General features: G+C 45.3%; 1 protein-coding gene across 3 annotated transcripts in view; it reads left to right on the top strand.

Moving 5' to 3' along the window:
- trim33 (tripartite motif containing 33) overlaps positions 1-23,633 on the top strand; it is a 113,566-nt gene that overhangs the window by 88,017 nt on the left and 1,916 nt on the right. For 2 of the 3 annotated variants that reach the window (XM_056273045.1, XM_056273044.1), the window contains exons 15-19: positions 2,445-2,836; positions 4,607-4,718; positions 4,799-4,873; positions 12,530-12,682; positions 15,156-15,206. In XM_056273045.1, the coding sequence (XP_056129020.1) occupies positions 2,445-2,836; positions 4,607-4,718; positions 4,799-4,873; positions 12,530-12,682; positions 15,156-15,206 (783 nt within the window). The remainder of the gene's footprint in view (positions 1-2,444; positions 2,837-4,606; positions 4,719-4,798; positions 4,874-12,529; positions 12,683-15,155; positions 15,207-23,633) is intronic. The other variant, XM_056273046.1, reaches the window with a different exon arrangement.

The raw sequence follows: 23,633 nt of genomic DNA, 5'->3' as shown, positions 1-23,633 counted from the left end.
ACAATTTAGTTTATTGAGAGATATGTGTAATCACTCATGTAAGGGCCCATATATACTAAACCCACTAGTGGGTGACCAAGGCAACTTTTGCGTCGCCTCACGTCGCCCAAAAAGTAGCACTTTAACACACCGCAGTACAGCCCACGGCCAACTAGCATGTACGTTCTGCACTGATTCACTAAGCTGAACAGCCAATCAGAGTGATCTCTGTCATCGACGGGCTCCGTCCATTCAACATGCTGAATCGGCCCAAAAAGCTGCTGACGGGTCCGACTAGTGCCGATGGTGCGGGACACCACAAAAACTAGGGTCACAGACGCTCACCAATGGCCCGACATTGGCCGACAGCCAACCGTCAGTTTGGTGTGTCAGAGCCCTAAGTGACCTCTTCAGTCTCAACTGACTGCCGGTATCCCCACCCTTTTAAACAATACAGTGACTGCTGGTATCCCCACCCTTTTAAACAATACAGTGACTGCAGGTATCCCCACCCTTTTAAACAATGCAGTGACTGCAGGTATCCCCACCCTTTTAAACAATGCAGTGACTGCAGGTACCCCCACCCTTTTAAACAATACAGTGACTGCAGGTATCTCCACCCTTTTAAACAATACAGTGACTGCAGGTATCCCCACCCTTTTAAACAATGCAGTGACTGCAGGTATCTCCACCATTATAAACAATGCAGTGACTGTAGGTATCCCCACCCTTATAAACAATACAGTGACTGCTGGTATCCCCACCCTTTTAAACAATGCAGTGACTGCAGGTATCCCCACCCTTTTAAACAATGCAGTGACTGCAGGTACCCCCACCCTTTTAAACAATACAGTGACTGCAGGTATCTCCACCCTTTTAAACAATACAGTGACTGCAGGTATCCCCATCCTTTTAAACAATGCAGTGACTGCAGGTATCTCCACCCTTATAAACAATACAGTGACTGTAGGTATCCCCACCCTTATAAACAATACAGTGACTGCTGGTATCCCCATCCTTATAAACAATACAGTGACTGTAGGTATCCCCACCCTTTTAAACAATACAGTGACTGCAGGTGTCCCCACCCTTATAAACAATACAGTGACTGCAGGTATCCCCACCCTTATAAACAATACAGTGACTGCAGGTATCCCCACCCTTATAAACAATACAGTGACTGCAGGTGTCCCCACCCTTATAAACAATACGGTGACTGCAGGTGTCCCCACCCTTATAAACAATACAGTGACTGCAGGTGTCCCCACCCTTATAAACAATACGGTGACTGTGGGTGTCCCCACCCTTATAAACATACAGTGACTGCAAGTGTCCCACCCTTATAAACAATACAGTGACTGCAGGTTTCTCCACCCTTATAAACAATACAGTGACTGCTGGTGTCCCCACCCTTATAAACAATACAGTGACTGCAGGTGTCCCCACCCTTATAAACAATACGGTGACTGTAGGTGTCCCCACCCTTATAAACAATACAGTGACTGCAGGTTTCTCCACCCTTATAAACAAGACAGTGACTGCAGGTGTCCCCACCCTTATAAACAATACAGTGACTGCAGGTATCTCCACCCTTATAAACAATACAGTGACTGCAGGTATCTCCACCCTTATAAACAATACAGTTGCATAGAAACCAACGATCAGTTTCATATGCAAATAGGTGTGACCCTTAACTAGAGTTTCAGTGGCCATGTGTACTGTGCACACTTGATCTGGGATTGTTTGTAATCACAGCATTGTAAGATGCTAGCAGCTAATGCTTTCAAAGCTCAGGATCATTAAGGAAATGTATTTGTTTTAGTTTAATTTCTTTTTTTCTTTTCTTTTTTGCTGAAAGTCACAACTTGGAATCATGCAACTCATTTTTTCTATTTTTCCAAGCTGGTGAAAGAAAAGTTGGACTCAGTTAGCGACACCTCTCAGTCAGCAGACTGACAGAATCCAATGTGTGTGTACAGTTTTCCTAATAAACTTTATTAAAAAAAAAAAAACTTGCTAGTCTGCTCAAAATGACACAACTCCAGAGTTTCAACTTGAAATCAGTCGTTGACCTCTAACCCTAAACCTGTACTTTGTTCTGCCCTGAGCTATCAGTCACAACAAAGCCATAAGCAGCCATTAAGCAAAATTGTATAAGGCCTGGAAAAATAGTTTCTTTAACATCTACATTCCACACTCTGTGTTTTCAATATCCCAGTTGAAATCCAGCAGTGTTTTATCCAACCTCCAGTCCTTCTCTCCGGTACATTCTGATACAACAGTTCTGGGACATGTGGCAGATACTGTAACTTGCCAGTGACTTGTAATTACACCAGTATGGTCCTTTAATCTCTATCGTGTACATTTTCATAAAATAGTGGTGATGTCACACAACCAGTATTAGGAATGTTATTTTTTGTATTTTATTACAAATAGGCCAATTTCTTTGTATATGCTCTCCCTAGATGAGTAGTCCTGAAAGCAGTCCTCTTCCAGTGCTTGGAGCTGTGTCCACAGGCCAGGACAGTCTCCAGAGTCAAGGGGAGCGTGTCAAAACAGAGCCCCAGTCTGAGACACCCTGTTCTGGGCAAAATGACTCTGGCAGCACAACTATGTCGTCCTCTGAAAACATCAATACTGCAGACTGTCCCGTCACTAATGGCAGTTCTGACAAGGAGGCAGATAGCACTGACAGGGGCAGTACAGCTGGGGCAGTTATTCCCACCGAGAAGGAGGACGACCCCAATGAGGACTGGTGTGCTGTGTGCATCAATGGGGGGGACCTTCTGTGCTGTGACCGCTGTCCCAAAGTGTTCCACATGAAATGCCATGTTCCCACCATTAAAATCTTCCCCAAGTAGGTGGTCTTCTGTTTTTCATAATAAAATAAATTTTATTTTTAAAATAATTTCAAATCTTATACATTCTCACATTTGCATGTTTATAAGTCCTTGCATGTGTACTTGCATGTGTGTGATATATATATTTTTTTCCAGAAACCGTCAGGTGGTGTTGATAAAAGTGCTCAACAAAGGAGGAATGGAATATTAAGATAGATGTAGGGGAAAAAAACTTTAATACATTGCAGTACAAGCCTGTTTCACTCATCTGCTGCCAAGATGGCTAAAGCCACCTTTTAGCCATCGAAAGTGTTCAACAAACAAGGAACAAAATAATCCAGTGAGTCAAGTAAATTCTCTATGAGACAGTACAAGCCTGTTCATAGCATGCATGAAACAGGCATGTACTGTCTCATAGAGAATTTACTTGACTAACTGGATTTTTCGTGTGGTACATGTCTTTCTTAAGCTCAGGTCCTCTACCAGAGGCCTAGGATTTTGAGGGTTCTGTGCAGTATCTTAGCTGTTCCTAGGACCATACTGTTCTGGAAAGAGACATCAGATGTTGTTCCTGGAATCTGCTGGAGCTACTCCCCCAGTTTGAGGGTTACAGCCCCTAGTGGTGCTATTACCACTGGACCTACTGTGGATTTCACCTTCGACATGTGATCTAGTTCTTCCTTCAGCCCTTGGTATTTCTCTAGCTTCTCGTGCTCTTTGTTCTTGATGTTGCCATTGCTTGGGATTGCTACATCGATCACTACTGATGTCTTCTGTTCTTTGTCGACCACCACAATGTCTGTTTGGTTTGCCAGCACCTGCTTGTCAGTCTGGAACTTGAAGTGTCACAGGATTATAACCCTGCCATTCGCAACCACCTTTGGCGGTGTCTCCCATTTGGACTTGGGGACTTCCAGTCAGTATTCAGTACAGATGTTCCTGTATGCCCCTGAATACAAATAAGCGGCCCGCGGGACTGACCTGGCCAACTCATTGGCACTAACACACCTGTCATAACGTGAAATAAAGTGTGCAACATGTGAAATAAAGTGCGTGCTGCTCTACTTTATTTTGACCTCACCCCACATTGTACAGTTGACCCATGATGTAGAGCGCGCATAGACGTAAGACGTACTCCGCTCTCTCTATGGTCCTTGACTAGACAGAGCCACTCACCAGCTAAGTCACACATAATCAATAACTGTCCTAAACCAAGAACATGGCCTGCGCGAAAAAGTGGAAAGTCGACCAGGAAAACTGTCAGTTCAGATTTGACTGGACTGATCAGTTTTGTTTTATTTTACCGGACCACACCAATGCCAAACCGACATGCTTGATATGCATGCAGACCGTAGCTGTCTGTCTGCAAGCAGATGAGCTCAGGTGATGCTTCAACACGATGCATGCTGCCAGTTTTAATGCCAACTACCCTACAAAATCATCACTGCAAACAAATAATTGCAAATATGATAACGTCATACAAGCACTCCGTTTCTACTATCTAAATCAACGTCAGCACAAGAGAGTGGAACAGCTGCATCTTTGCATGTTTCATGGAGCCTTGCTGAAGCTAAGAGTCATTCACTGATGCTGAGTTGATTAAAACATGTACAACTGATATGGTGGCAAAGTTTTAAGTCAAGTTGAGAAAATGTGACCCAGGTTGTTTGAAGAAAACCACCTTAAAGTCTGAACCACAAGAGAAAGTAATATTAACAGAAACAGAGTGGATATCCTTTGTAAGTGTGTCGTCCACAATAATTCACACGTGTGGTGTTTTGTCTCAGGGGGGATTTTCTCTGTGCGTTCTGTCGCAACCTCACCAACCCAGAGATTGAATACTGTGACGACAGCAAGAAAGCCAAGTCTGACCACGGCCTGAGTCCTGAGGACAGAAGGGTCAGTACCTCCTCCATACTCAGCTTTTAATGGCATCTACCCTCTTTGGTAAGCTTTTGCTGATTTGCTCTCCTTTTCAGAGATGTGAGCGCCTCCTGCTGTATGTCTTCTGCCATGAGCTCAGCGTGGGCTTTAGGGAACCTGTTCCTTGTTCTGTAAGTGTCTCACCGATATGCAAGTAGAAAATTATTTTCTGCCTATTGATAATCCAGATGCACTGTTCCATGTTGATGATAGTAGCCTGCTGTGGCCTTTGCTAAAACTATCCAAACTTTTAATCATCGCACTGAAATAATGGTTTTAAGATTTTTCCCCTTTCTGTGTTTTTGTTCTACATCAAATATAAAAAAAATGACAAGATTCAAGATTCAAAGGTTTATTTGTCACATACTTCACGTGCAAGTACAATTAGCAGTGAAATGTTTTTGGCAAACTCCGAAACTGCAACAGAAACGACCAGGAATCAGGAACACTTAGAAAACATGGTTTCCCCCAGCCCACAGCAGTACAACACAAAGACAAAAATACATATCCCAAAACTACAAGAACTTCAAGAACACACATACTAGCTAACACATATATCTAAACTAACACATATATCTAAACTAAACAAACACACCAAAAAAATCACTGTCCAAGGGAACGAATGCCAGCCAGGATGACTGTCGGAACTGCCTGTCTGCATGGGCTAGCAGTTAGCTTAGCCTGCTTCGCTTCCATGTCCTGTCAGACCACCCTTCGTGCTTCCTCTTTGGGCGCAGCTCCAGGCAGGGCTGTGGTCCTTGGGCCCACCGGATGCAGCATACCAGGTTCCCGCAGCCGATCTAACGCCAGGTCTCCCAGCCAGATACCTTCGGCACACCTCCCCGCACTCCACATGACGACACCAAAAACACCACAGTCAAAGCCAGGCGAGGTCGCCGCCAGACCGCCCTCAATGTTATCGGAACTGCCGGTCTGCATGGGCTAGCAGTTAGCTTAGCCTGCCCCGCTTTTGCGTTCTGTCAGACCGCCTTTGGTGTTACCTCTTCGGTCGCAGCTCCAGGGAGGGCCGTGGTCCCTGGGCCCACAAGACACAGCAGACCAAACTCTCCTAGCCCAACCAGCACCAGCTCTCCCAGCCATCAAATGAACAAAACTTAAATTCAGACATGGACAAAGACTGCATGGACAGTACTGGGTGAGGCCGCTGCAAACGTGAATTTGCGCTGCCATCTTCCCACACCAGAAGCAAGTGGAAGCAATAGAACAACAAGTAAATAGGAATAAAATTTAAAAAGTTAAAACTCTGGAGAGCATACAGAAGGTATACTCTGATAAATATCTTTATGAAAAATGAGCAAATAATATACAAATGTGCAAATGGTGTGTTAGTGTCAGAGGCAAAGTGTAGTGACAGTTCTTAGTAATGTGTACACAGTGTAAGTTATTAATAGTCTTCAAATTATACCCAGACATTTTAAAGAGTTTTATTTCCAGCTAAAGCTAGCAGTTAACACCAACATATAGTGTTGGAAATAAATATTCAACATGTCAGTATTTTTTCATGAAACATTTCCGGTGCAGCTCGTCACATGAACTCAAGACCAGACATTGGTAATAATCCAATAAGGCAACACAGCTGAAGAGATAGCAAAGAAATCAACATCGATTCTTTGTTTTAGTCTAGACACGTCCATGTTTTATTCTAGACACCTCCATGTTTTAGGATAGACACCTAGATGTTTTAGTCTAGACACCTCCATGTTTTAGTCTAGACACCTAGATGTTTTAGTCTAGACACCTAGATGTTTTAGTCTAGACATCCCCGTGTTTTAGTCTAGACACCTCCATGTTTAGTCTAGACACCGCCACATTTTAGTCTAGACACCTACACATTTTAGACAAATCCGTGTTTTAGTCTAGACACCTCCATGTTTTAGTCTAGACATTTATGTTTGTACATGTTTTAGTGTAGACACCTCCATGTTTTAGTCTAGACACCTACATGTTTTAGTTGACACCTCCATGTTTTAGTTGACACCTCCATGTTTTAGTCTAGACACCTCCATGTTGTAGTCTAGACACCTACACGTTTTAGTCTAGACGCCTACACGTTTTAGTCTAGACGCCTACACGTTTTAGTCTAGACACATTACATTACAGTCATTTAGCCGACGCTTTTATCCAAAGTGACTTACAATAAGTGCATCATTTAACATAGGAAATCAGGAGAACTACTAGTCATCAGAGGTCATAAGTACATCTTAACAAGCATCTAAGAGCAAAACCAGTGCCAAAGTAAAAGCGCAAGAAAGAGATTGTTTTTTTTAATGAGTGAATACAATAAGTGCTAAATACAAGTAACAGGGTAGTAGTTCTTGAAGAGGTTAGTTTTCAACCTGTGCCAAAACATGGGCAGCAACTCCACTGTCCTGACATCAGTGGGGAGGTCATTCCAACACTGTGGGGCCAGGACAGAAAAGAGCCATGACCGGGTCAGTCGGCAGCAGGGGCCTCTGAGCGGCGGGGCAACCAGGCGTCCCGTGGTCGGGCGGGGGTGTAGGGCTTGACCATGGCCTGGAGATAGGAAGGAGCTGTTCCTTTCACTGACCTGTAGGCTTGCACCAGAGTCTTAAACTGGATGCGAGCAGCTACTGGGAGCCAGTGTAGGGACATGAGAAGGGGAGTTGTGTGGGAGAACACCAGACAAGCTGCAGCTTTCTGAACAAGCTCCAGAGGTCTGATTGCCAATGCTGGGGCGCCAGCAAGGAGGGAGTTGCCGTAGTCCAGCCAGGAGATGACCAGAGCCTGGATGAGCACCTGTTCCATCTCGTCGGTGAGGAATGGGGGAATCCTCCTGATGTTGTAGAGGAGAAATCTGCAGGATCGAGCAACCGATGCAACGTTTGCAGCAAACGACAGTTGGTCGTCCAAGATCACGCCCAGATTTCTCACAGTCCGAGTTGGCGTCACCACGGTGTTGTCAATGGTGATGGCCAGGTCTCGGTACGGGCAACCTTTCCCCGGGAGGAACATCAGCTCTGTCTTGTCCAGATTGAGCTTCAGGTGGTGTGTCGCCATTCACTCCGAGATGTCAATCAAGCACGCAGCAATGCGTGTCTCTACTTTTGTGTCAGAGGGAGGAAAGGATAAGATCAGCTGGGTGTCATCGGCCTAACAATGGTAAGAGAAGTCATGCGAGCGAATAACAGAACCCAGGGATGTGGTGTACAGGGAGAAAAGGAGAGGACCCAGAACCGAACCCTGTGGAGCGCCTGTAGTCAGTCTGCGAGGCTCCGACACAGATCCCCTCCATGTCACCTGGTAGGAGCGACCCGTCAGGTAGGATGCAAACATTGAGAGTGCAGAGCCTGTGACACCCAGCCCCTCAAGGGTAGAGGAGAATCTGGTGGTTCACTATGTCGAACGCAGCTGACAGGTCCAGGAGTATCAGGACAGAGGAGAGAGAGTTTGGTCTCGCAGAGTGCAGCGATTCTGTCACTGCAAGGAGGGCCATCTCTGTCGAGTGACCCACCCTGAACCCAGACTAGTTGGGGTCCAGGAGGTTTTTCTGGTGGAGGTACAAAGAAAGTTGGTTAAAGACAGCACGTTCGAAAGTTTTGGATAGAAAGGGTAGAAGGGAAACCGGTCTGTAGTTTTTGACGTTAGGGGTTAAGTGATGGTTTCTTGAGAAGGGGGGTGACTCCAGCAGTCTTGAAGGCAGATGGAAAGCATCCTGCCTGGAGGGAGGTGTTGATGAGGAGGGTTAGAAAGGGAAGTAGTTCAGGTGCTATAAACTGAAGAACAGGGGAGGGGACCGGGTCAAGGGAGCATGTGGTGGGGCGACTGGATGTGATGAGGTTGAGGACCTCGTCGGGGGAGAGGGGAGCGAGGTGGGATAGGGTGGGACGTGGAGAGGTGAGGGAGGGTGCAGAGGGTGGGATAGTGCAAGCAGCACTAACCAGGTGGTGAGAAAAGGAGGATCTGATGTCATTTACCTTCTTGTCAGAGAAGTTAGCGAAGACACCTCCATGTTTTAGTCTAGACACCTACACGTTTTAGTCTAGACACCTCCATGTTTTAGTCTAGACAGCTAGACGTTTTTTCACCAGTGATTCACCCAAAAATTGCTCACATCATTATGTTCTATCATGACTCAGAGCCACAGTATGATCAGGGTTTTTCCTGGTTCAGATTAAGGTTGAGGTGCTACCATCCTGATCATGTCACACACAGTATGATCAGGGTTTTTCCTGGCTCACATGAAGGTGGAGGTGGTACAATCCTGATCATGTCACACACAGTATTCAGGGTTTTTCCTGGCTCACATGAAGGTGGAGGTGCTACCATCCTGACCATGTGACACACAGTATGATCAGGGTTTTTCTTAGCTCACATGAAGGTGGAGGTGGTACCATCCTGACCATGTCACACACAGTATGATCAGGGTTTTTCCTGGCTCACATGAAGGTGGAGGTGGTACCATCCTGACCATGTGACACAGTATGATCAGGATTTTTCCTGGCTCACATGAAGGTGGAGGTGGTACCATCCTGACCATGTGACACACAGTATGATCAGGGTTTTTTTTCCTTGCTCACATGAAGGTGGAGGTGGTACCAACCTGATCATGTGACACACAGTATGATCAGGGTTTTTCCTGGCTCACATGAAGGTGGAGGTGGCTCCAACCTCATCATGTCACACATGTGCATGTGTAGCTGGCTCAAGCACGTGGTCTTTTACAAGCAACGTATTTTAGGAGTTCTAACACTGGAGAGAAGAGGAATGAAAGTCAAGGCGGAATACCTATGCGTGAATGAGAGAGAGGACAGTGAATGGTCAGGATGCAAGGAGTGGAGGTGACAAAGGCATTTGAGTTTAAATACTTGGGGTCAACTGTCCAAAGTAACGGGGAGTGCAGTAGAGAGGTGAAGAAGAGAGTGCAGGCAGGTTGGAGTGGGTGGAGAAGTGTGTCAGGAGTGATTTGCGACAGAAGGGTACCAGCAAGAGTTAAAGGGAAAGTTTACAAGATGGTTGTGAGACCAGCTATGTTATATGGTTTGGAGACAGTGGCACTGACGAAAAGACAGGAGGCAGAGCTGGAGGTGGCAGAGTTGAAGATGCTAAGATTTTCACTGGGAGTAACGAAGAAGGACGGGATTAGGAACAATTATATTAGAGGGACCGTTCAGGTTGGACGGTTTGGAGACAAAGCAAGAGAGGCAAGATTGAGATGGCTTGGACATGTGTGGAGGAGAGATGTTGGGTATATTGGGAGAAGGATGCTGAATATGGAGCTGCCAGGGAAGAGGAGAAGAGGAAGGCCAAAGAGGAGGTTTATGGATGTGGTGAAGGAAGACATGCAGGTGGCTGGTGTGACAGAGGAAGATGCAGAAGACAGGAAGAAATGGAAACGGATGATCCGCTGTGGCGACCCCTAACGGGAGCAGCTGAAAGTAGTAGTAGTAGTATTTTAGGAGTTCTAATCATTTTAAGACAGAAGAAAAAGACAATTACCATGTTAAAGCATATTCTATTTAAGAAAAAATAAAGGTGCGCTGTTCAGCATTAAATTAAGTACAACATAAATGCTAGTGTGTTAATGTACACACTTGACAGCAAAGTTGTTTAAAAGTAAATCAAATATAACATAAGCTGTTGTTTCATTTAAAGTTCACGTGGGCCCTCTAGCAGTGCAGTTCAACATAAATATAACAGAAAATACTTTGCTTTAATTTACACTTTTCACAACTGGAAACTTCTGGAAAACCGCAGCTCTTTTTTCCTCTTTCCCAGTTTTGGCAGCGCCTTTCCAGGTGCACTGTGCTGATGACGATACAGCGCCACCACGTCGGCGACGGCGTAATGCCGCAACTGCAGTTAAAAATGACAAGTCCAACGAGCGCAACGCTCGTTAGAAAATAGTGGTTTTCATTAAGACCCCCGTTGAGAGCTGGAGGCGGGACGGGATTTGACGGAGGCGGCCGCCTCGTCGTTCTCTATGCAGGAAAAACCCTGATGATTCTTGAACCAAACAGATAGGAATTTAATCAACCATTACTGATGGGTTTTTTTTTTCAATCTTTAATTTCTCGTGGATATGTCTCAATATCGTCTATCACCCGTCTCTGCGTGAGTTTCCTCCGGGGGCTCCGGTTTCCTCCCACAATCCAAAGACATGTAGGTCAGGTGAATCAGCCGTACTACATTGTCTCTAGGTGTGTGTGTGTGTGTGTTGGCCCTGTGATGGTCTGGCGGCCTGTCCAGGGTGTCTCCTCGCCTGCCGCCCAATGACTGCTGGGATAGGCTCCAGCATCCCCGCGACCCTGAGTAAGGATAAGCGGTTTGGATGATGGAATGGATGTCACAATATGTCTGAAGCGTAGTTGTCTTACAATTGCATCAATTTTATCTTGAACAATAATACACTGCCCATTAAAGAAAATTCAGTATTTTTTGGCTTTCCCCATCTCTTGAAAAAATGTTTTCATCAGTGAGTGTCATTCAATATTGTAGCTTCATTCTCTCATGATGAACTTGAACATCTCTGACGACCAGTGATCATCTCACAGTTCGCCTTAATTCCATGTTTTGTGTTTTGTAAAGTTGAACCTATAAAGCCCTACTTAATAATGTAATAATATAATAATAATGATAATAATGTAACAATGTGATAATGTAATAATAATGTGCTAATGAAATAATGTAATAGCGTAATAATAATGTAGTAATAATAATGTGAGCTAGAGTCCTGCATTGGCGGGTGACCCGCAAAAATGTCGTTAGCGGGTGATATTTTGTCTTGTTTTTATTTACAGTATCAGGTCATGGGTGTGGGATAATAACATTTAAAAATAGTATTTACTATGTGTTTTTTTATTAACCTCTCACCTCATCAATCATATCCGGCTGTCGGCAGTCGTTAGCTTGGAAGCATTTAAGCTACTGCAGCACGCTCGAAATTGAAATGGCTGATGAGTTGAAGGCAAAAGTAGCTAGTTGAGAATATCAGATTGCCGACAATTCTTCTCCAAGAGCGAAGTCCAGTGTCGGGGGCTTTTGTTGTACTCATAGATGGGGAAAATAACCAAGTCAATGGGTTCGCTGCTTGTAAAAAGTGCTGAAAAGTGTTGGCTTACGATAGCCGCAAACTCGGTACGTCGTCACTGAAGAAGCACATTGAAAGCTGCCTTGCCAATGTTCCCACTGGTGCACCAACAACTAACCACTACTTTACAAGAAACGTTGACCTAAAAGCACCCAAAAGGGAAGACAAAGAGAGGGTTGCCAAATTAGCAGGAAAATTTGTCTGCGCATATTTAGCTTACACGAGCGCATCCTGCGTCATCGCACTGCGAGACACGGCATGGCACACCTCGCAACAGCTCTCCTCTAATAGTATTTTAGTGTTTATCTCAGATGTGATATGTGTTTATTTAAAGCACCAGAATTATACATGAATTGTCAACGTTACTGAAAAACACTGAAAACAGATCCTAAATACATGTAGGTTTAGTGACTAAGTGATTACATGATTATTATTAGGCCTACATGTTTCGGGTTTCGGGTCGGGTCGTGGGTCTTGTATCAACGGGTCGGGCCGGGTTGCGGAAGTAATGGTTTATATGTGCTGGTTGCGGGGCGGGTACGGCATTGCACATTGCGGGGGCCGGTCTCAAAAAATGGACCCGTGCAGGACTCTAATGTGAGCTACCTCATCCGTTGCCTTTAACGGTCATTTGTAGAGGTTTTATCTGTTAGGTGCGTGCTTTAGATTTGTCTTTAAAAGTCGAAGGTTTCGTTTGACCTGCTTGTCTCAAACCCAGGTGCCCAACTACTACAAGATCATCAAGCATCCCATGGACCTTAAGAAGGTAAAAAAGAGGCTGCAGGTTATAAGCTCCCAGTACTACAAGACCCCCCAGGACTTTGTCTCCGATGTGCGTCTCGTCTTTCAAAACTGCGCCAAGTACAATGAGGTGAGTGTCATGAATCTTATGCCTGCTTTGGCAAAGGTACACACAGGCATGAAGAGAACACGATAGATGGAGCTGAGAAAGTACCGGAAAGACTGGATTGTGACTTGCCATTTGCACAGGGCTGTGTACACACCTACAGTGACTGTGATGGCGTGGCATCGCATCACCTTTTTTTTTTAACACCCCCCCCCCTTCTCCTCAATTGTACCCAGCCAATTACCCCACTCTTCCGAGCCGTCCAGGTCTCTGCTCCACCCCCTCTGCTGATCCGGGGAGGGCTGCAGACTACCACATGTCTCCTCCCATACATGTGGAGTCACCAGCCGCTTCTTTTCACCTGACAGTGAGGAGTTTCACCAGGGGGACGTAACACGTGGGAGGATCACTATCATTATAGTCGGTCGAAGATGTCCCTTGGATTATTGGACTATCTTTTCTTTTCTTTATTTAAAGGCGTCGTCTTCATGTCTTCTTTCTTTATGTAAAGGCGTCATCTTCATGTCTTCTTTCTTTATGTAAAGGCGTCGTCTTCATGTCTTCTTTCTTTATGTAAAGGCGTAGTCTTCATGTCTTCTTTCTTTATGTAAAGGCGTCGTCTTCATGTCTTCTTTCTTTATGTAAAGGCGTAGTCTTCATGTCTTCTTTCTTTATGTAAAGGCGTAGTCTTCATGTCTTCTTTCTTTATGTAAAGGCGTCGTCTTCATGTCTTCTTTCTTTATGTAAAGGCGTCGTCTTCATGTCTTCTTTCTTTGTGTAAAGGCGTCGTCTTCAAGTCTTCTTTATGTAAAGGCGTAGTCTTCATGTCTTCTTTCTTTATGTAAAGGCGTCGTCTTCATGTCTTCTTTCGTTATGTAAAGGCGTCGTCTTCATGTCTTGTTTATGTAAAGGCGTAGTCTTCATGTCTTCTTTCTTTATGTAAAGGCGTCGTCTTCATGTCTTGTTTATGTAAAGGCGTCGTCTTCATGTCTTCTTTCTTTATGTAAAGGCGTAGTCTTCATGTCTTCTTTCTTTATGTAAAGGCATAGTCTTCATATCTTCTTTATGTACAGGCGTAGTCTTCATGTCTTCTATCTTTATGTAAAGGCGTAGTCTTCATGTCTTCTTTCTTTATGTAAAGGTGTAGTCTTCATGTCTTCTTTCTTTGTGTAAAGGCGTCGTCTTCATGTCTTCTTTATGTAAAGGTGTAGTCTTCATGTCTTCTTTCTTTATGTAAAGGCGTCGTCTTCATGTCTTCTTTCGTTATGTAAAGGCGTAGTCTTCATGTCTTCTTTCTTTATGCAAAGGCGTAGTCTTCATGTCTTCTTTCTTTATGTAAAGGCATAGTCTTCATGTCTTCTTTCTTTATGTAAAGGCGTCGTCTTCATGTCTTGTTTATGTAAAGGCGTAGTCTTCATGTCTTCTTTCTTTATGTAAAGGCGTAGTCTTCATGTCTTCTTTCTTTATGTAAAGGCGTAGTCTTCATATCTTCTTTATGTACAGGCGTAGTCTTCATGTCTTCTATCTTTACGTAAAGGCGTAGTCTTCATGTCTTCTTTCTTTATGTAAAGGCGTAGTCTTCATGTCTTCTGTCTTTATGTAAAGGCGTAGTCTTCATGTCTTCTTTGTTTATGTAGAGGCGTCGTCTTCATGTCTTCTGTCTTTATGTAAAGGCGTCGTCTTCATGTCTTTCTTTATGTAAAGGCGTCGTCTTCATGTCTTCTTTCTTTATGTAAAGGCGTCGTCTTCATGTCTTCTTTCTTTATGTAAAGGCGTCGTCTTCATGTCTTCTTTCTTTATGTAAAGGCGTCGTCTTCATGTCTTCTTTCTTTATGTAAAGGCGTCGTCTTCATGTCTTCTTTGTTTATGTAAAGGCGTCGTCTTCATCTCTTCTTTCTTCAGTTGAGGGAACATGGCATTCTTTCAGGTGGCTGATGTGCCTTCCTCGTGTGTTGCGGGAAGCTGATGTGGATATCTCATTGATTAATTTTGAGATGACCAGCTCTTGTTACCTGATCTTCTCTGGGATGGATGATACCTGTTCACATTATATTTCTGTGTCACATGTGCATTTCTTTAACATTGGATTTTTACAGTGACCATGAGGAGTCAGTATTTCAAAATGTTACCTTCATCATCACAAAATTCTGTTTCTATTCAACAAATCAGTCAGTGTGAAAGACCTCCAGCCAACAAAAGCTTTTTATTGAAGTAGACCTCCACTAACGATGAAGTGATAATTGATAGTTTTCTCCATGGACAAGTGCAAGTTACACAAATCCAATTTGTACAATGTCACTGTAGAATTTAATTTGTGGAAAAACGACAGACACTTGATTGAGACATCAGTCCAGTTACCTCACGGGTGTAGTGAAGACCCACAGCCATTCAACACATGACACATCATGTAGAACTGTTACTTGACCTGCATGTGCTGTGATTCTGCTTCCCCTGTGCTGCTTTACTGTCTTTATTATAATGTTATGCCCCTCTTCAGATGTCTCGAATAATCCAGGTTTATGATGAGGAGAAACAGATAAATACCCAGGTAAGTAATCTCCAGTAGAGCGCCGATGTCCCACCCCCACTGAGGTTCCAGGAAATGTTTTGACATGCATTGGTAGCAAAGATCTCAAACAGCAGCTTCACAGTGTTTCAGCTGTTCAAAACATCTAGAAACCAAGGCACATACACAAGATGTCATAAAATGTTCACTGTAAAATAATGTATAGTATATATATGTACACTTTTATTTTTACATGCAGCCACTAAGCTGCATTTGTGATAATTTATGGATGCAGAGTGATGGATGTGTTCCAAGGGAAAGAGGAGTCTGCGGGAATAACCAGAAGCTCTATTTGGATAAGTTGAACTGGAAGTGATGCTCCTCATCCAAGCAGAAATGTCAGTGAGGGGGCGTCCAGGTAGCGTGGCGGTCTATTCCATTGCCTACCAATATGGGGATCGCCGGTTCGAATCCCCATGTTGCCTCCGGCTTAGTCAGGTGTCCTTACAGACACAATTGGCCAAGTCTGCGGGTAGGAAGCCAGCTGTGAGTATGTGTTCTGGTCACTGTACTAGCGCCTCCTCTGGTCGGTCAGGACACCTTGTTCAGGGGGGGGGGGGGGGGAATAGCGTGATCCTCCCATGCGCTACGTCCCCCTGGTGAAACTCCTCACTGTCAGGTGAAAAGAAGCAGCTGACAACTCCACATGAGGAGGCATGTGGTAGTCTGCAGCCCTCCCCAGATCAGCAGAGGGGGTGGAGCAGTGACGGGTAATTGGCCAAGTACAATTGGGGAGAAAAGGGGGGAAAATCAATGACACCTTAATGTCATTTTACAGACGGGAAAACTACAGTTGGATGTTACTGGGATAGGAATGGTAGGAAAAGCCACTGAGCCAAGAGAGGAGTGGGCCAAGCACTTAACCTTAAGACAGGCCTGTTGTGACCTCTCTTCCAGGCTAGTGGTTGACACCAGACCCCTCAGTGACATGTGATGCAACTTCCCTGGTTTCAACCATTTTGGCGCAGTGTCAGTAGTACAATCTTGTTGTGATTGAAATGTCAAATTTGGCAGATAGGTCAAGGAGAATGACTAGACGACTTATCAGCCGTTTTGGCTTTGAGGTGTGCTTCACTGACCGCCAAAAGAGCAGCTTCAGTGGAGTGACCACTTTTGAAGCCACACTGATTAGGATCAAGTAAGTTGTTCTGAAGTCCTGTTCAGACCAGTTGTTTTGTATATGGATATGTTCTGATTGTGTCAGAGGTGGGTTCTGCTCACACCTGGCATCAACATGTGTCCTGATGTGTCTCCAGTGATGACTATAACTGCATATATTGTTTCCACACTTTGACTCATTCAGTGTAGTCGTGTCAGTGAAGTCCCATGTATGTCTGTCACTTCTTTAGGTAGGTGAATTTGATTTGCATTCTGGTCTGTGGACTTGACAATGCTATAACAAGTTGACTTGCTAGTCAGTGTTAATAAGAATGAAGAAGGAATGAAATGACTAACATAAGTGAAAGTAGTGTGTGTGTGTGTGTATATATATATATATAGAGAGAGATAGAGAGACATACACAAAAGCATGACCTAATATGCTGTTGTTCCTCCATGTGCTGCCAAAACTGTGTTGACCCGCCAAGGCATGGACTCTACAAGACCCCTAAAGGTGTCCTGTGGTATCTGGCATCAAAACATTAGCAGCAGATAATTCAAGTCCTGTAAGTTGCGAGGTGGAGCTGCCATGAGTCAGACTTGTCGGTCCAGCCCATCCCACAGATGACCAATCGCATTGAGATCTGGAGAATTTGGAGGCCAGGGCAAGACCTTGAACACTTCATGTTCCTCAAACCATTCCTGAATAATGTGTGCAGTGTGGCAGGGTGCATTATCCTGCTGAAAGAGGCCACTGCCATCAGGGAATACCATTGCCATGAAGGAGTGTACCTGGTCTGCAATGATGTTTAGATAGATGGCACATGCTAAATTGACATCCACATGGGTCGTCCTGGTGGCCTCCTTGTTGCCTACAAACACGGGGACTGCTGGTTTGAATCCCCGTGTTACCGTGCTTGGTCGGGTGTCCCTACAGACACAATTGGCCATGTCTGCGGGTGGAAGCCGGATATGGGTATGTGTCCTGGTCGCTGCACTTGCGCCTCCTGTGGTCGTCAATTAGGGCACCTGTCCGGGGGGGACGGGAAACTGGAGGAATAGTGTGATCCTCCCACATGCTACATCCACCTGGCGAAACTCCTCACTGTCAGGTGAAAAGAAGCTGCTGGCAACTCCACATGTATCGGAGGAGACGTGGTAGTCTGCAGCCCTCCCCAGATTGGTATGGGGGGTGGAGCAGCGACTGGGATGGCTCAGAAGGGTGGGGCAATTGGCCGGATACAATTGGGGAGAAAAAGGGGGTAAATTAAAAAAAAAAAAACAACCCTAAATTGACGTCCACATGAATTGCCGGACCCAGGGTTTCCCAGCAGAATATTGCCCAGAGCATCACACTCCCACCACCGGCTTGTTGTCTTCCCACAGTACATCCTCATACCATCACTTTGCCAGGTAAACAGCACACATGTACATGGCCATCCACGTGATCTAAAAGAAAGCAGCACTCGTTAACATTCATGGTCATAACGTTTTGGCTCATCACTGTACACCAATCACCCAAAACATTAAAACTACTGACAGGTAAGGGAATAACACTGATTATCTCGTCACAATGGCATTTGTCAAGAGATGGTATATATTAGGTAGCAAGTGAACAGTCAGTTCTTTAAGTTGATGTGTTGGAAGCAGGAATAATGGGCAAGAATAAGGATCTGAGCGACTTTGACAAGGGCCAAATTGTGATGGTTTGGACGACTTGGTCAGAGCATCTCCAAAATGGCAGGGGTGTTGGGGTGTTCCTGCTGTGTAGTGGTCAGTACCTACCAAAAGTGGTTCAAGGAAGGACAGCCGCTGTACCGGTGACAGGGTCATGGGTGCCCCAGGCTCACTGATGCATGTGGAGATTGAAGGCTAGCCTGTCTGGTCCGATCCCACAGAAGAGCTACTGTAGCTCAGATTGCTGAAAAGGTTCATGCTGGCTATGATAGACAGGTTTCAGAACACAATGCATTGCAGCTTAATGCATATGGGGCTGCGTAGCCGCAGACCAGTCACGAGTGCCCATGCTGACCCCTCTCCACAGCCAAAAGCGTCTAAAGGGGCACATGAGCATCAGCACTGGACCATGGAGCAATAGAAGAATGTGGCCTTGTCCGATGAATTGCGTATATTTTTTTACATCATGTGGGTGGCCGAGTGCTTGTGTATTGTTTACCTGGGGAAGAGAAATGACACCAAAATGCCCCATGGGAAGAAGGCAAGCCAGCAGTGGCAGGGTGTTGCTCTGGGCAATGTTCTGCTGGGAAACCTTTGGTCCCGGCATTCATGTTTGTTCCTTTGACTTGTGCCACCTACCTAAACATTTTTTGCAGACCAAGTACACCCCCCCCATGGCAACAGTATTCCCTGATGGCAGTGACCTCTTTCAGCAAGATAATATGACCTGCCCCACTGCAAAACATTTTCAGGAATGGTTTGAAGAATATGAAAAAGAGTTCAAGGAACATGGCCTCCAAATTCCCCAGAGCTCAGTCCGAATGAGCATCTATGGGATATGCTGGAAATACAAATCCAATCCATAGAGGCCTCATCTTGCAACTTAAGATAAAACGAGATACAGTAAGATGTACTTTTATTAATCCCAGTGGGGAAATTCAACTTCTGCATTTAACCCATCCCAACACACACTGGAAGCAGTGGGAAGCCATGTAGCTAGGAGCAGTGGGCCTTGCAGTGACTGGGGACCAACTCCAGCTTTTCTTGCCATACCTTGGTGGGAGGAAACCGAAGCACCTACAGGAAATCCACGCAGACCCATGGAGAACATGCAAACTCCACACAGAAAGGACATGGGACCACCTGGGGTTCGAACCAAAGACTTTCTTGCTGTGAGGCAACAGTGCTAACCACTGTGCCACCATGCTGCCCACTTAGGACTTAAAGGATCTGCTGCAAAGAAATCACAGAATTGTAAGATGGTGACAGATGTACTCTTATACCGCCCGCCCCCCCGGTTCAGGCTTTGTGACTACCTCTGCTGCCAGCTTAATGCTGGAACAACAGTGCCCCCCCCATTGTTTTCATACCTTTTACACAGAAATGTGTACACTATATTGCTCTCTTTGTGCCAGGGACAATGATCCTTGAGGTGGGCCATTTTTTGGTGCAGCGTGTTTTGGGGTTTAAAAGCAACCGAGATGCTGTTTGGAGAATACGAGTCTTGACTCTTCCTATACTCCTGCCACATACAGAATCACCACTGGTTATCCTTCTCCTCTCTACGAGGGACTTGTGCACTGTTTGGGTATCTCCCCGGCTTTGACAAACACCGAATTAGGATAACCACACTTACTCAAAGCCTGACTAATGTGGGATTTTCTTTCCCCTTCCCTGGCCGCTGTGTCAGTGGGAACGCTGTCAGCTCAGCGGTGCAGCGTCCTGATGATGCATACGTTTTGCTGCAGTAGATGACGAGAGTCAAACCTTAAATACTGATCAGTATGTATTGGTTTACGGTACACATCAACTTTCAAATGCCTCCGTCACCAGTAGCAATTTGAACAACAACTACTTAGTTTTATATAGCACCATTCAAAGAACCCGAGGATCCTTTACACTAGTAAGAAGAAGAAAAAAAAGAAAAGATTAAAACAAAGATCAAAATACTACAGACCATAGGCCTTAGTAAAAAGGTAGGTTTTCAGTAGTCTTTAAAATTGTCCCAAGAAGCAGCGTTGTTGGTCTCTACTGGAATAGAGTTCCAAAGGGTGGGGGGCTGCCACACTAAAGACTCTGTCCCCAAACGCCTGCAGGCTGATGTGGGGAATGGAAAGCAAGCCCGTGTCTGCAGACTACAGATTCTGGGATGGAATATATGGGTTGAGGAGGTCTGATAGGTACTGGGGGGGGGGTAAGGTCATGGAGGGATTTATAGGTGAGGAGGAGGATTTTATAGGAAATGCGGGATTTGAGATTTCACTGGGAGCCAGTGAAGTTGGACAAGGGTGGGAGTGATGTGTTGCCAGGGCTTGGAATGGGTGAGCACCCTGGCAGCTGAATTCCTGCACATACTGAAGTCTGTCTAGGGCTTTGCTAGGTACCTCAGACAGGACTCCATTGCAATAATCCAGACGGGAGGTGATGAAGACATGGATGAGGGTCTCTGCTATGGAGTCTGAGAGTAGTGGCTGGAGTCTGGAGATGTTTTTGAGGTGAAAGAAAGCAGATTTGGTGACAGATATAATATGTGGCTGGAATGAGAGGGTGGAGTCCAGAATGACACCAAGGTTGTGGAATTGTGGCGATGGACAGATGGAGCAGCCATCCATGTTGAGGAGAAGATCTCCAACCTTCCGGTGCAGCGCCTTGGGAGCCACAACCATGAGCTCAGTCTTATTGCTATTTAGCTTGAGTAGATTTGATGACATCCAGATTTTTATTTGGCAGAGACAGCTGACAAGGGATTGTGGGGGGAGCTGAGCGCATGGTCTAGTGCTGAGATAAAGCTGCGTGTCATCAGCGTAGCAATGGAAACTTAAACCGTGGTGGTGGATTATCTAACTGAGGGGGGAGCATGTAGATGGTAAAGAGGAAGGTTCCAAGCATGGAGCCTTGTGGCACGCCTTTGTTGACTGGGGCTAGGGTGGAACTGGAGTCTCTGATGGTGACAAACTGTTAGCAAGATATGACTGGAACCAGGAGAGAGCTACACCAGTGAGGCCTAGGTATTCAGATAAGCGGTTGAGGAGAATGGTGTGGGGAAATAGTGTCAAGCGCTGCAAAGAGGTCCAGGAGGATGAGAATACCGATGTGGCCAGAATTGGCAGCAATGAGGAGGTCATTGGTGATTTTGATAAGGGCAGTTTCCATACTGTGGTGTGTTCTGAAGCCAGATTGGAGGGGTTCATAGAGCTCATGGTTGGACATGTGCTGATGGAGTTGGGCAGCAACTGCTCTTTCCAGGATTTTCCTGAGAAATGGAAGGTTGGAGACCGGCTGGTAGTTGGTGAGGTCATCTGGGTCCAGGCCTGGCTTTTTGAGGATGGGGGTGACTGCAACCATTTTGAAACTGTGCCACATTCCAAAGAGGAGTTGATAATGTCCAAAATTATGGGGAACAGGGTAGGTAAACATGCCTTGACCAGGCGGTGGGCATGGGTTCCAGGGAAGAGGTTGAAGCCTTGGCCATGGTCACCAACTTGCCCATGTTGACCAACTTAGCAACTTTAGGAGCATCGACAGGGGAGAAAGACGAGAGGCAACACTTAGGTAGGCACACAGCGGGGGGAGCAACATACTGCAACTGAAGTGCATGCGGGGGTAGGGGAGAGTTACTAGAAGCTGCTGGTGGATAGAATCCACTTTGGCCTGGAAGAAGTCCAGGAACTTGGAGCAGAGGTCAGGGGCACCTGAAAGGCAGGGGGCATCAAGGGGGGCGAAGTAGTTGGTTGATGGTGGAGAACAGCATTCTGGGGTGATTTTGGTGGTTGCAAATAATAGTGAAGCAGCAGTGCCTTTTGGCCTGGGAGAGAGCTTCTATACAGGTCTTCACGTGATCTTTAACAATAGAACGACCAAGGCCATCATTTTGAAGGTTTTGGATTTTCAAAGTTTAATAACTTTGCCAAAAAAAACATACAGATCTGCCGCTCTCTGAATGCTCCTAAAATTGCATCTATTTGCATTAAAATGTTTTAGATCAATTGCACAAAAAAAGGTTATGATAAGATCTATCTAAAATGACCATGAGTGGTCAAAAAGATGGCTCGTAATTTGCACGTGGTGGTGTGCGTCTTGTCAGTATTTATGACGCGTGTTAGTCGCATCATTTCCTTCATGAAGTTCGTTGCTGTGCCCTAGAGACACACTAGCGCCCTCGAGTGCAGACAAATAGTTTAAACTGGATTTTTGATTATTGCCAACATGTCTGGTTACAGACACCGTTACAGATGCACCATGACTACCACCAAGGCATTGCAGTATTTACAGGCGTTGGACAGCGGCCATTTTAAATTGTTTGAAAAATAGTGTTAAAGTTGTGAAAATGTTAATTTTGGTGTCAGTTAGTTTCTTAACAGACACACTAACATATGTAATGCATTAATATCCCAATTGGGTATTTATCTTGACACAATATAAAGTTTAAAAACTGGCGGTCATTTTGACAGCCCATGGTCGTTTTAGGTAGGAGTGAAATCCCGGTCATTCTAGTGTTGAAGGCCGTGAGGTGGACAGTGAGGCCAGACCTTTTATAGCGCCTCTCCAGTCGTCGACCAGTGGCCTTCATGATACGCAGTTCGGTGGTGAACCAGGGGGCAGGATGGGAGAAGGAGGCAGACCAGTTTTTGAGGGGGGCAAGAGAGTCAAGGCTGAGAGATAAGGCTGCATTGTAGTGGGCTACCAGGCCATTCATCGTGGTGTCGGGGGGGGGGATCTGGGGTTAGATTGGACGCTATCGTGTCAGTCAGGGCTGGTGTACTCACTCTCTTGATGTTCCCGAATGTGATGATATGTTTTGTGTGCTGCCTGGGCAGGGGGACAGGAAAAGCAAAGCAGATGGCATGACAGTCGGATACGGCAAGGCAGTTTCACAGGGCACATCCTCATCCTTGAAAGAGTGGCCCAAGGAGACTAAGAGTACATCTGTTGCCATCTTACAATGCTGTGATTGCAACTATTCCCCAATCCTCGGTGAATAGTACACATGGCCACTGTAAATCTAATTATTTGCATATGAAACCGATTATTGGTTTTGGTCATTATGCAACTGTGCTGTTCATAAGATTGGGGATACCTGCAGTCAGCTGAGATTGACACAGTCACCTAGATGTGTGACGAAACGTTTCTCCCACTAAACGTTGTGTCCAGATGAACTGGTTCACCTTTCTGGAATTTCCTTACCTGGATTATTGAGCATGCATAAATACTCTACAACACAGCTGCAAAAAGTGAAGGGGTCTTAATACTTTCTGAAGTTTGTGTGTGTGTGTGTGTGTGTGTGTGTGTGTGTGTGTGTGTGTGTGTGTGTGTACACACATACAGACGGGTGATAAATTAAAAGAAAAACCTGAATGGTTGAACCCTACAGTGGGGGGGGGGGGGGGAGTCTATTATGCTGTTGGGGGCATGTTCCTGGCATAGTTTGGGTCTTCTTGTCCCCTTAGAAGGATCACTGCAAATCAATACAAGGTTATTCTGAGTGATCATCTTTATCCTGTGATGAAACATGTCTATCCTGATGAGAGAGGTCTCTTCCAGGATGACAATGGGGTCACTGAATGGTTTGATGAGTTTGAAAATTATGTAAATCATATGCTATATGGCTTTTGCAGTCGTCAGGTCTTAATGCAA

The sequence above is a fragment of the Lampris incognitus genome, chromosome 2, assembly GCF_029633865.1.
Source record: "Lampris incognitus isolate fLamInc1 chromosome 2, fLamInc1.hap2, whole genome shotgun sequence".
NCBI lineage: Eukaryota > Metazoa > Chordata > Actinopteri > Lampriformes > Lampridae > Lampris > Lampris incognitus.
The sequence above is the reverse complement of the archived record's forward strand: the minus strand, read 5'-3'. Positions and strand labels throughout refer to the sequence as shown.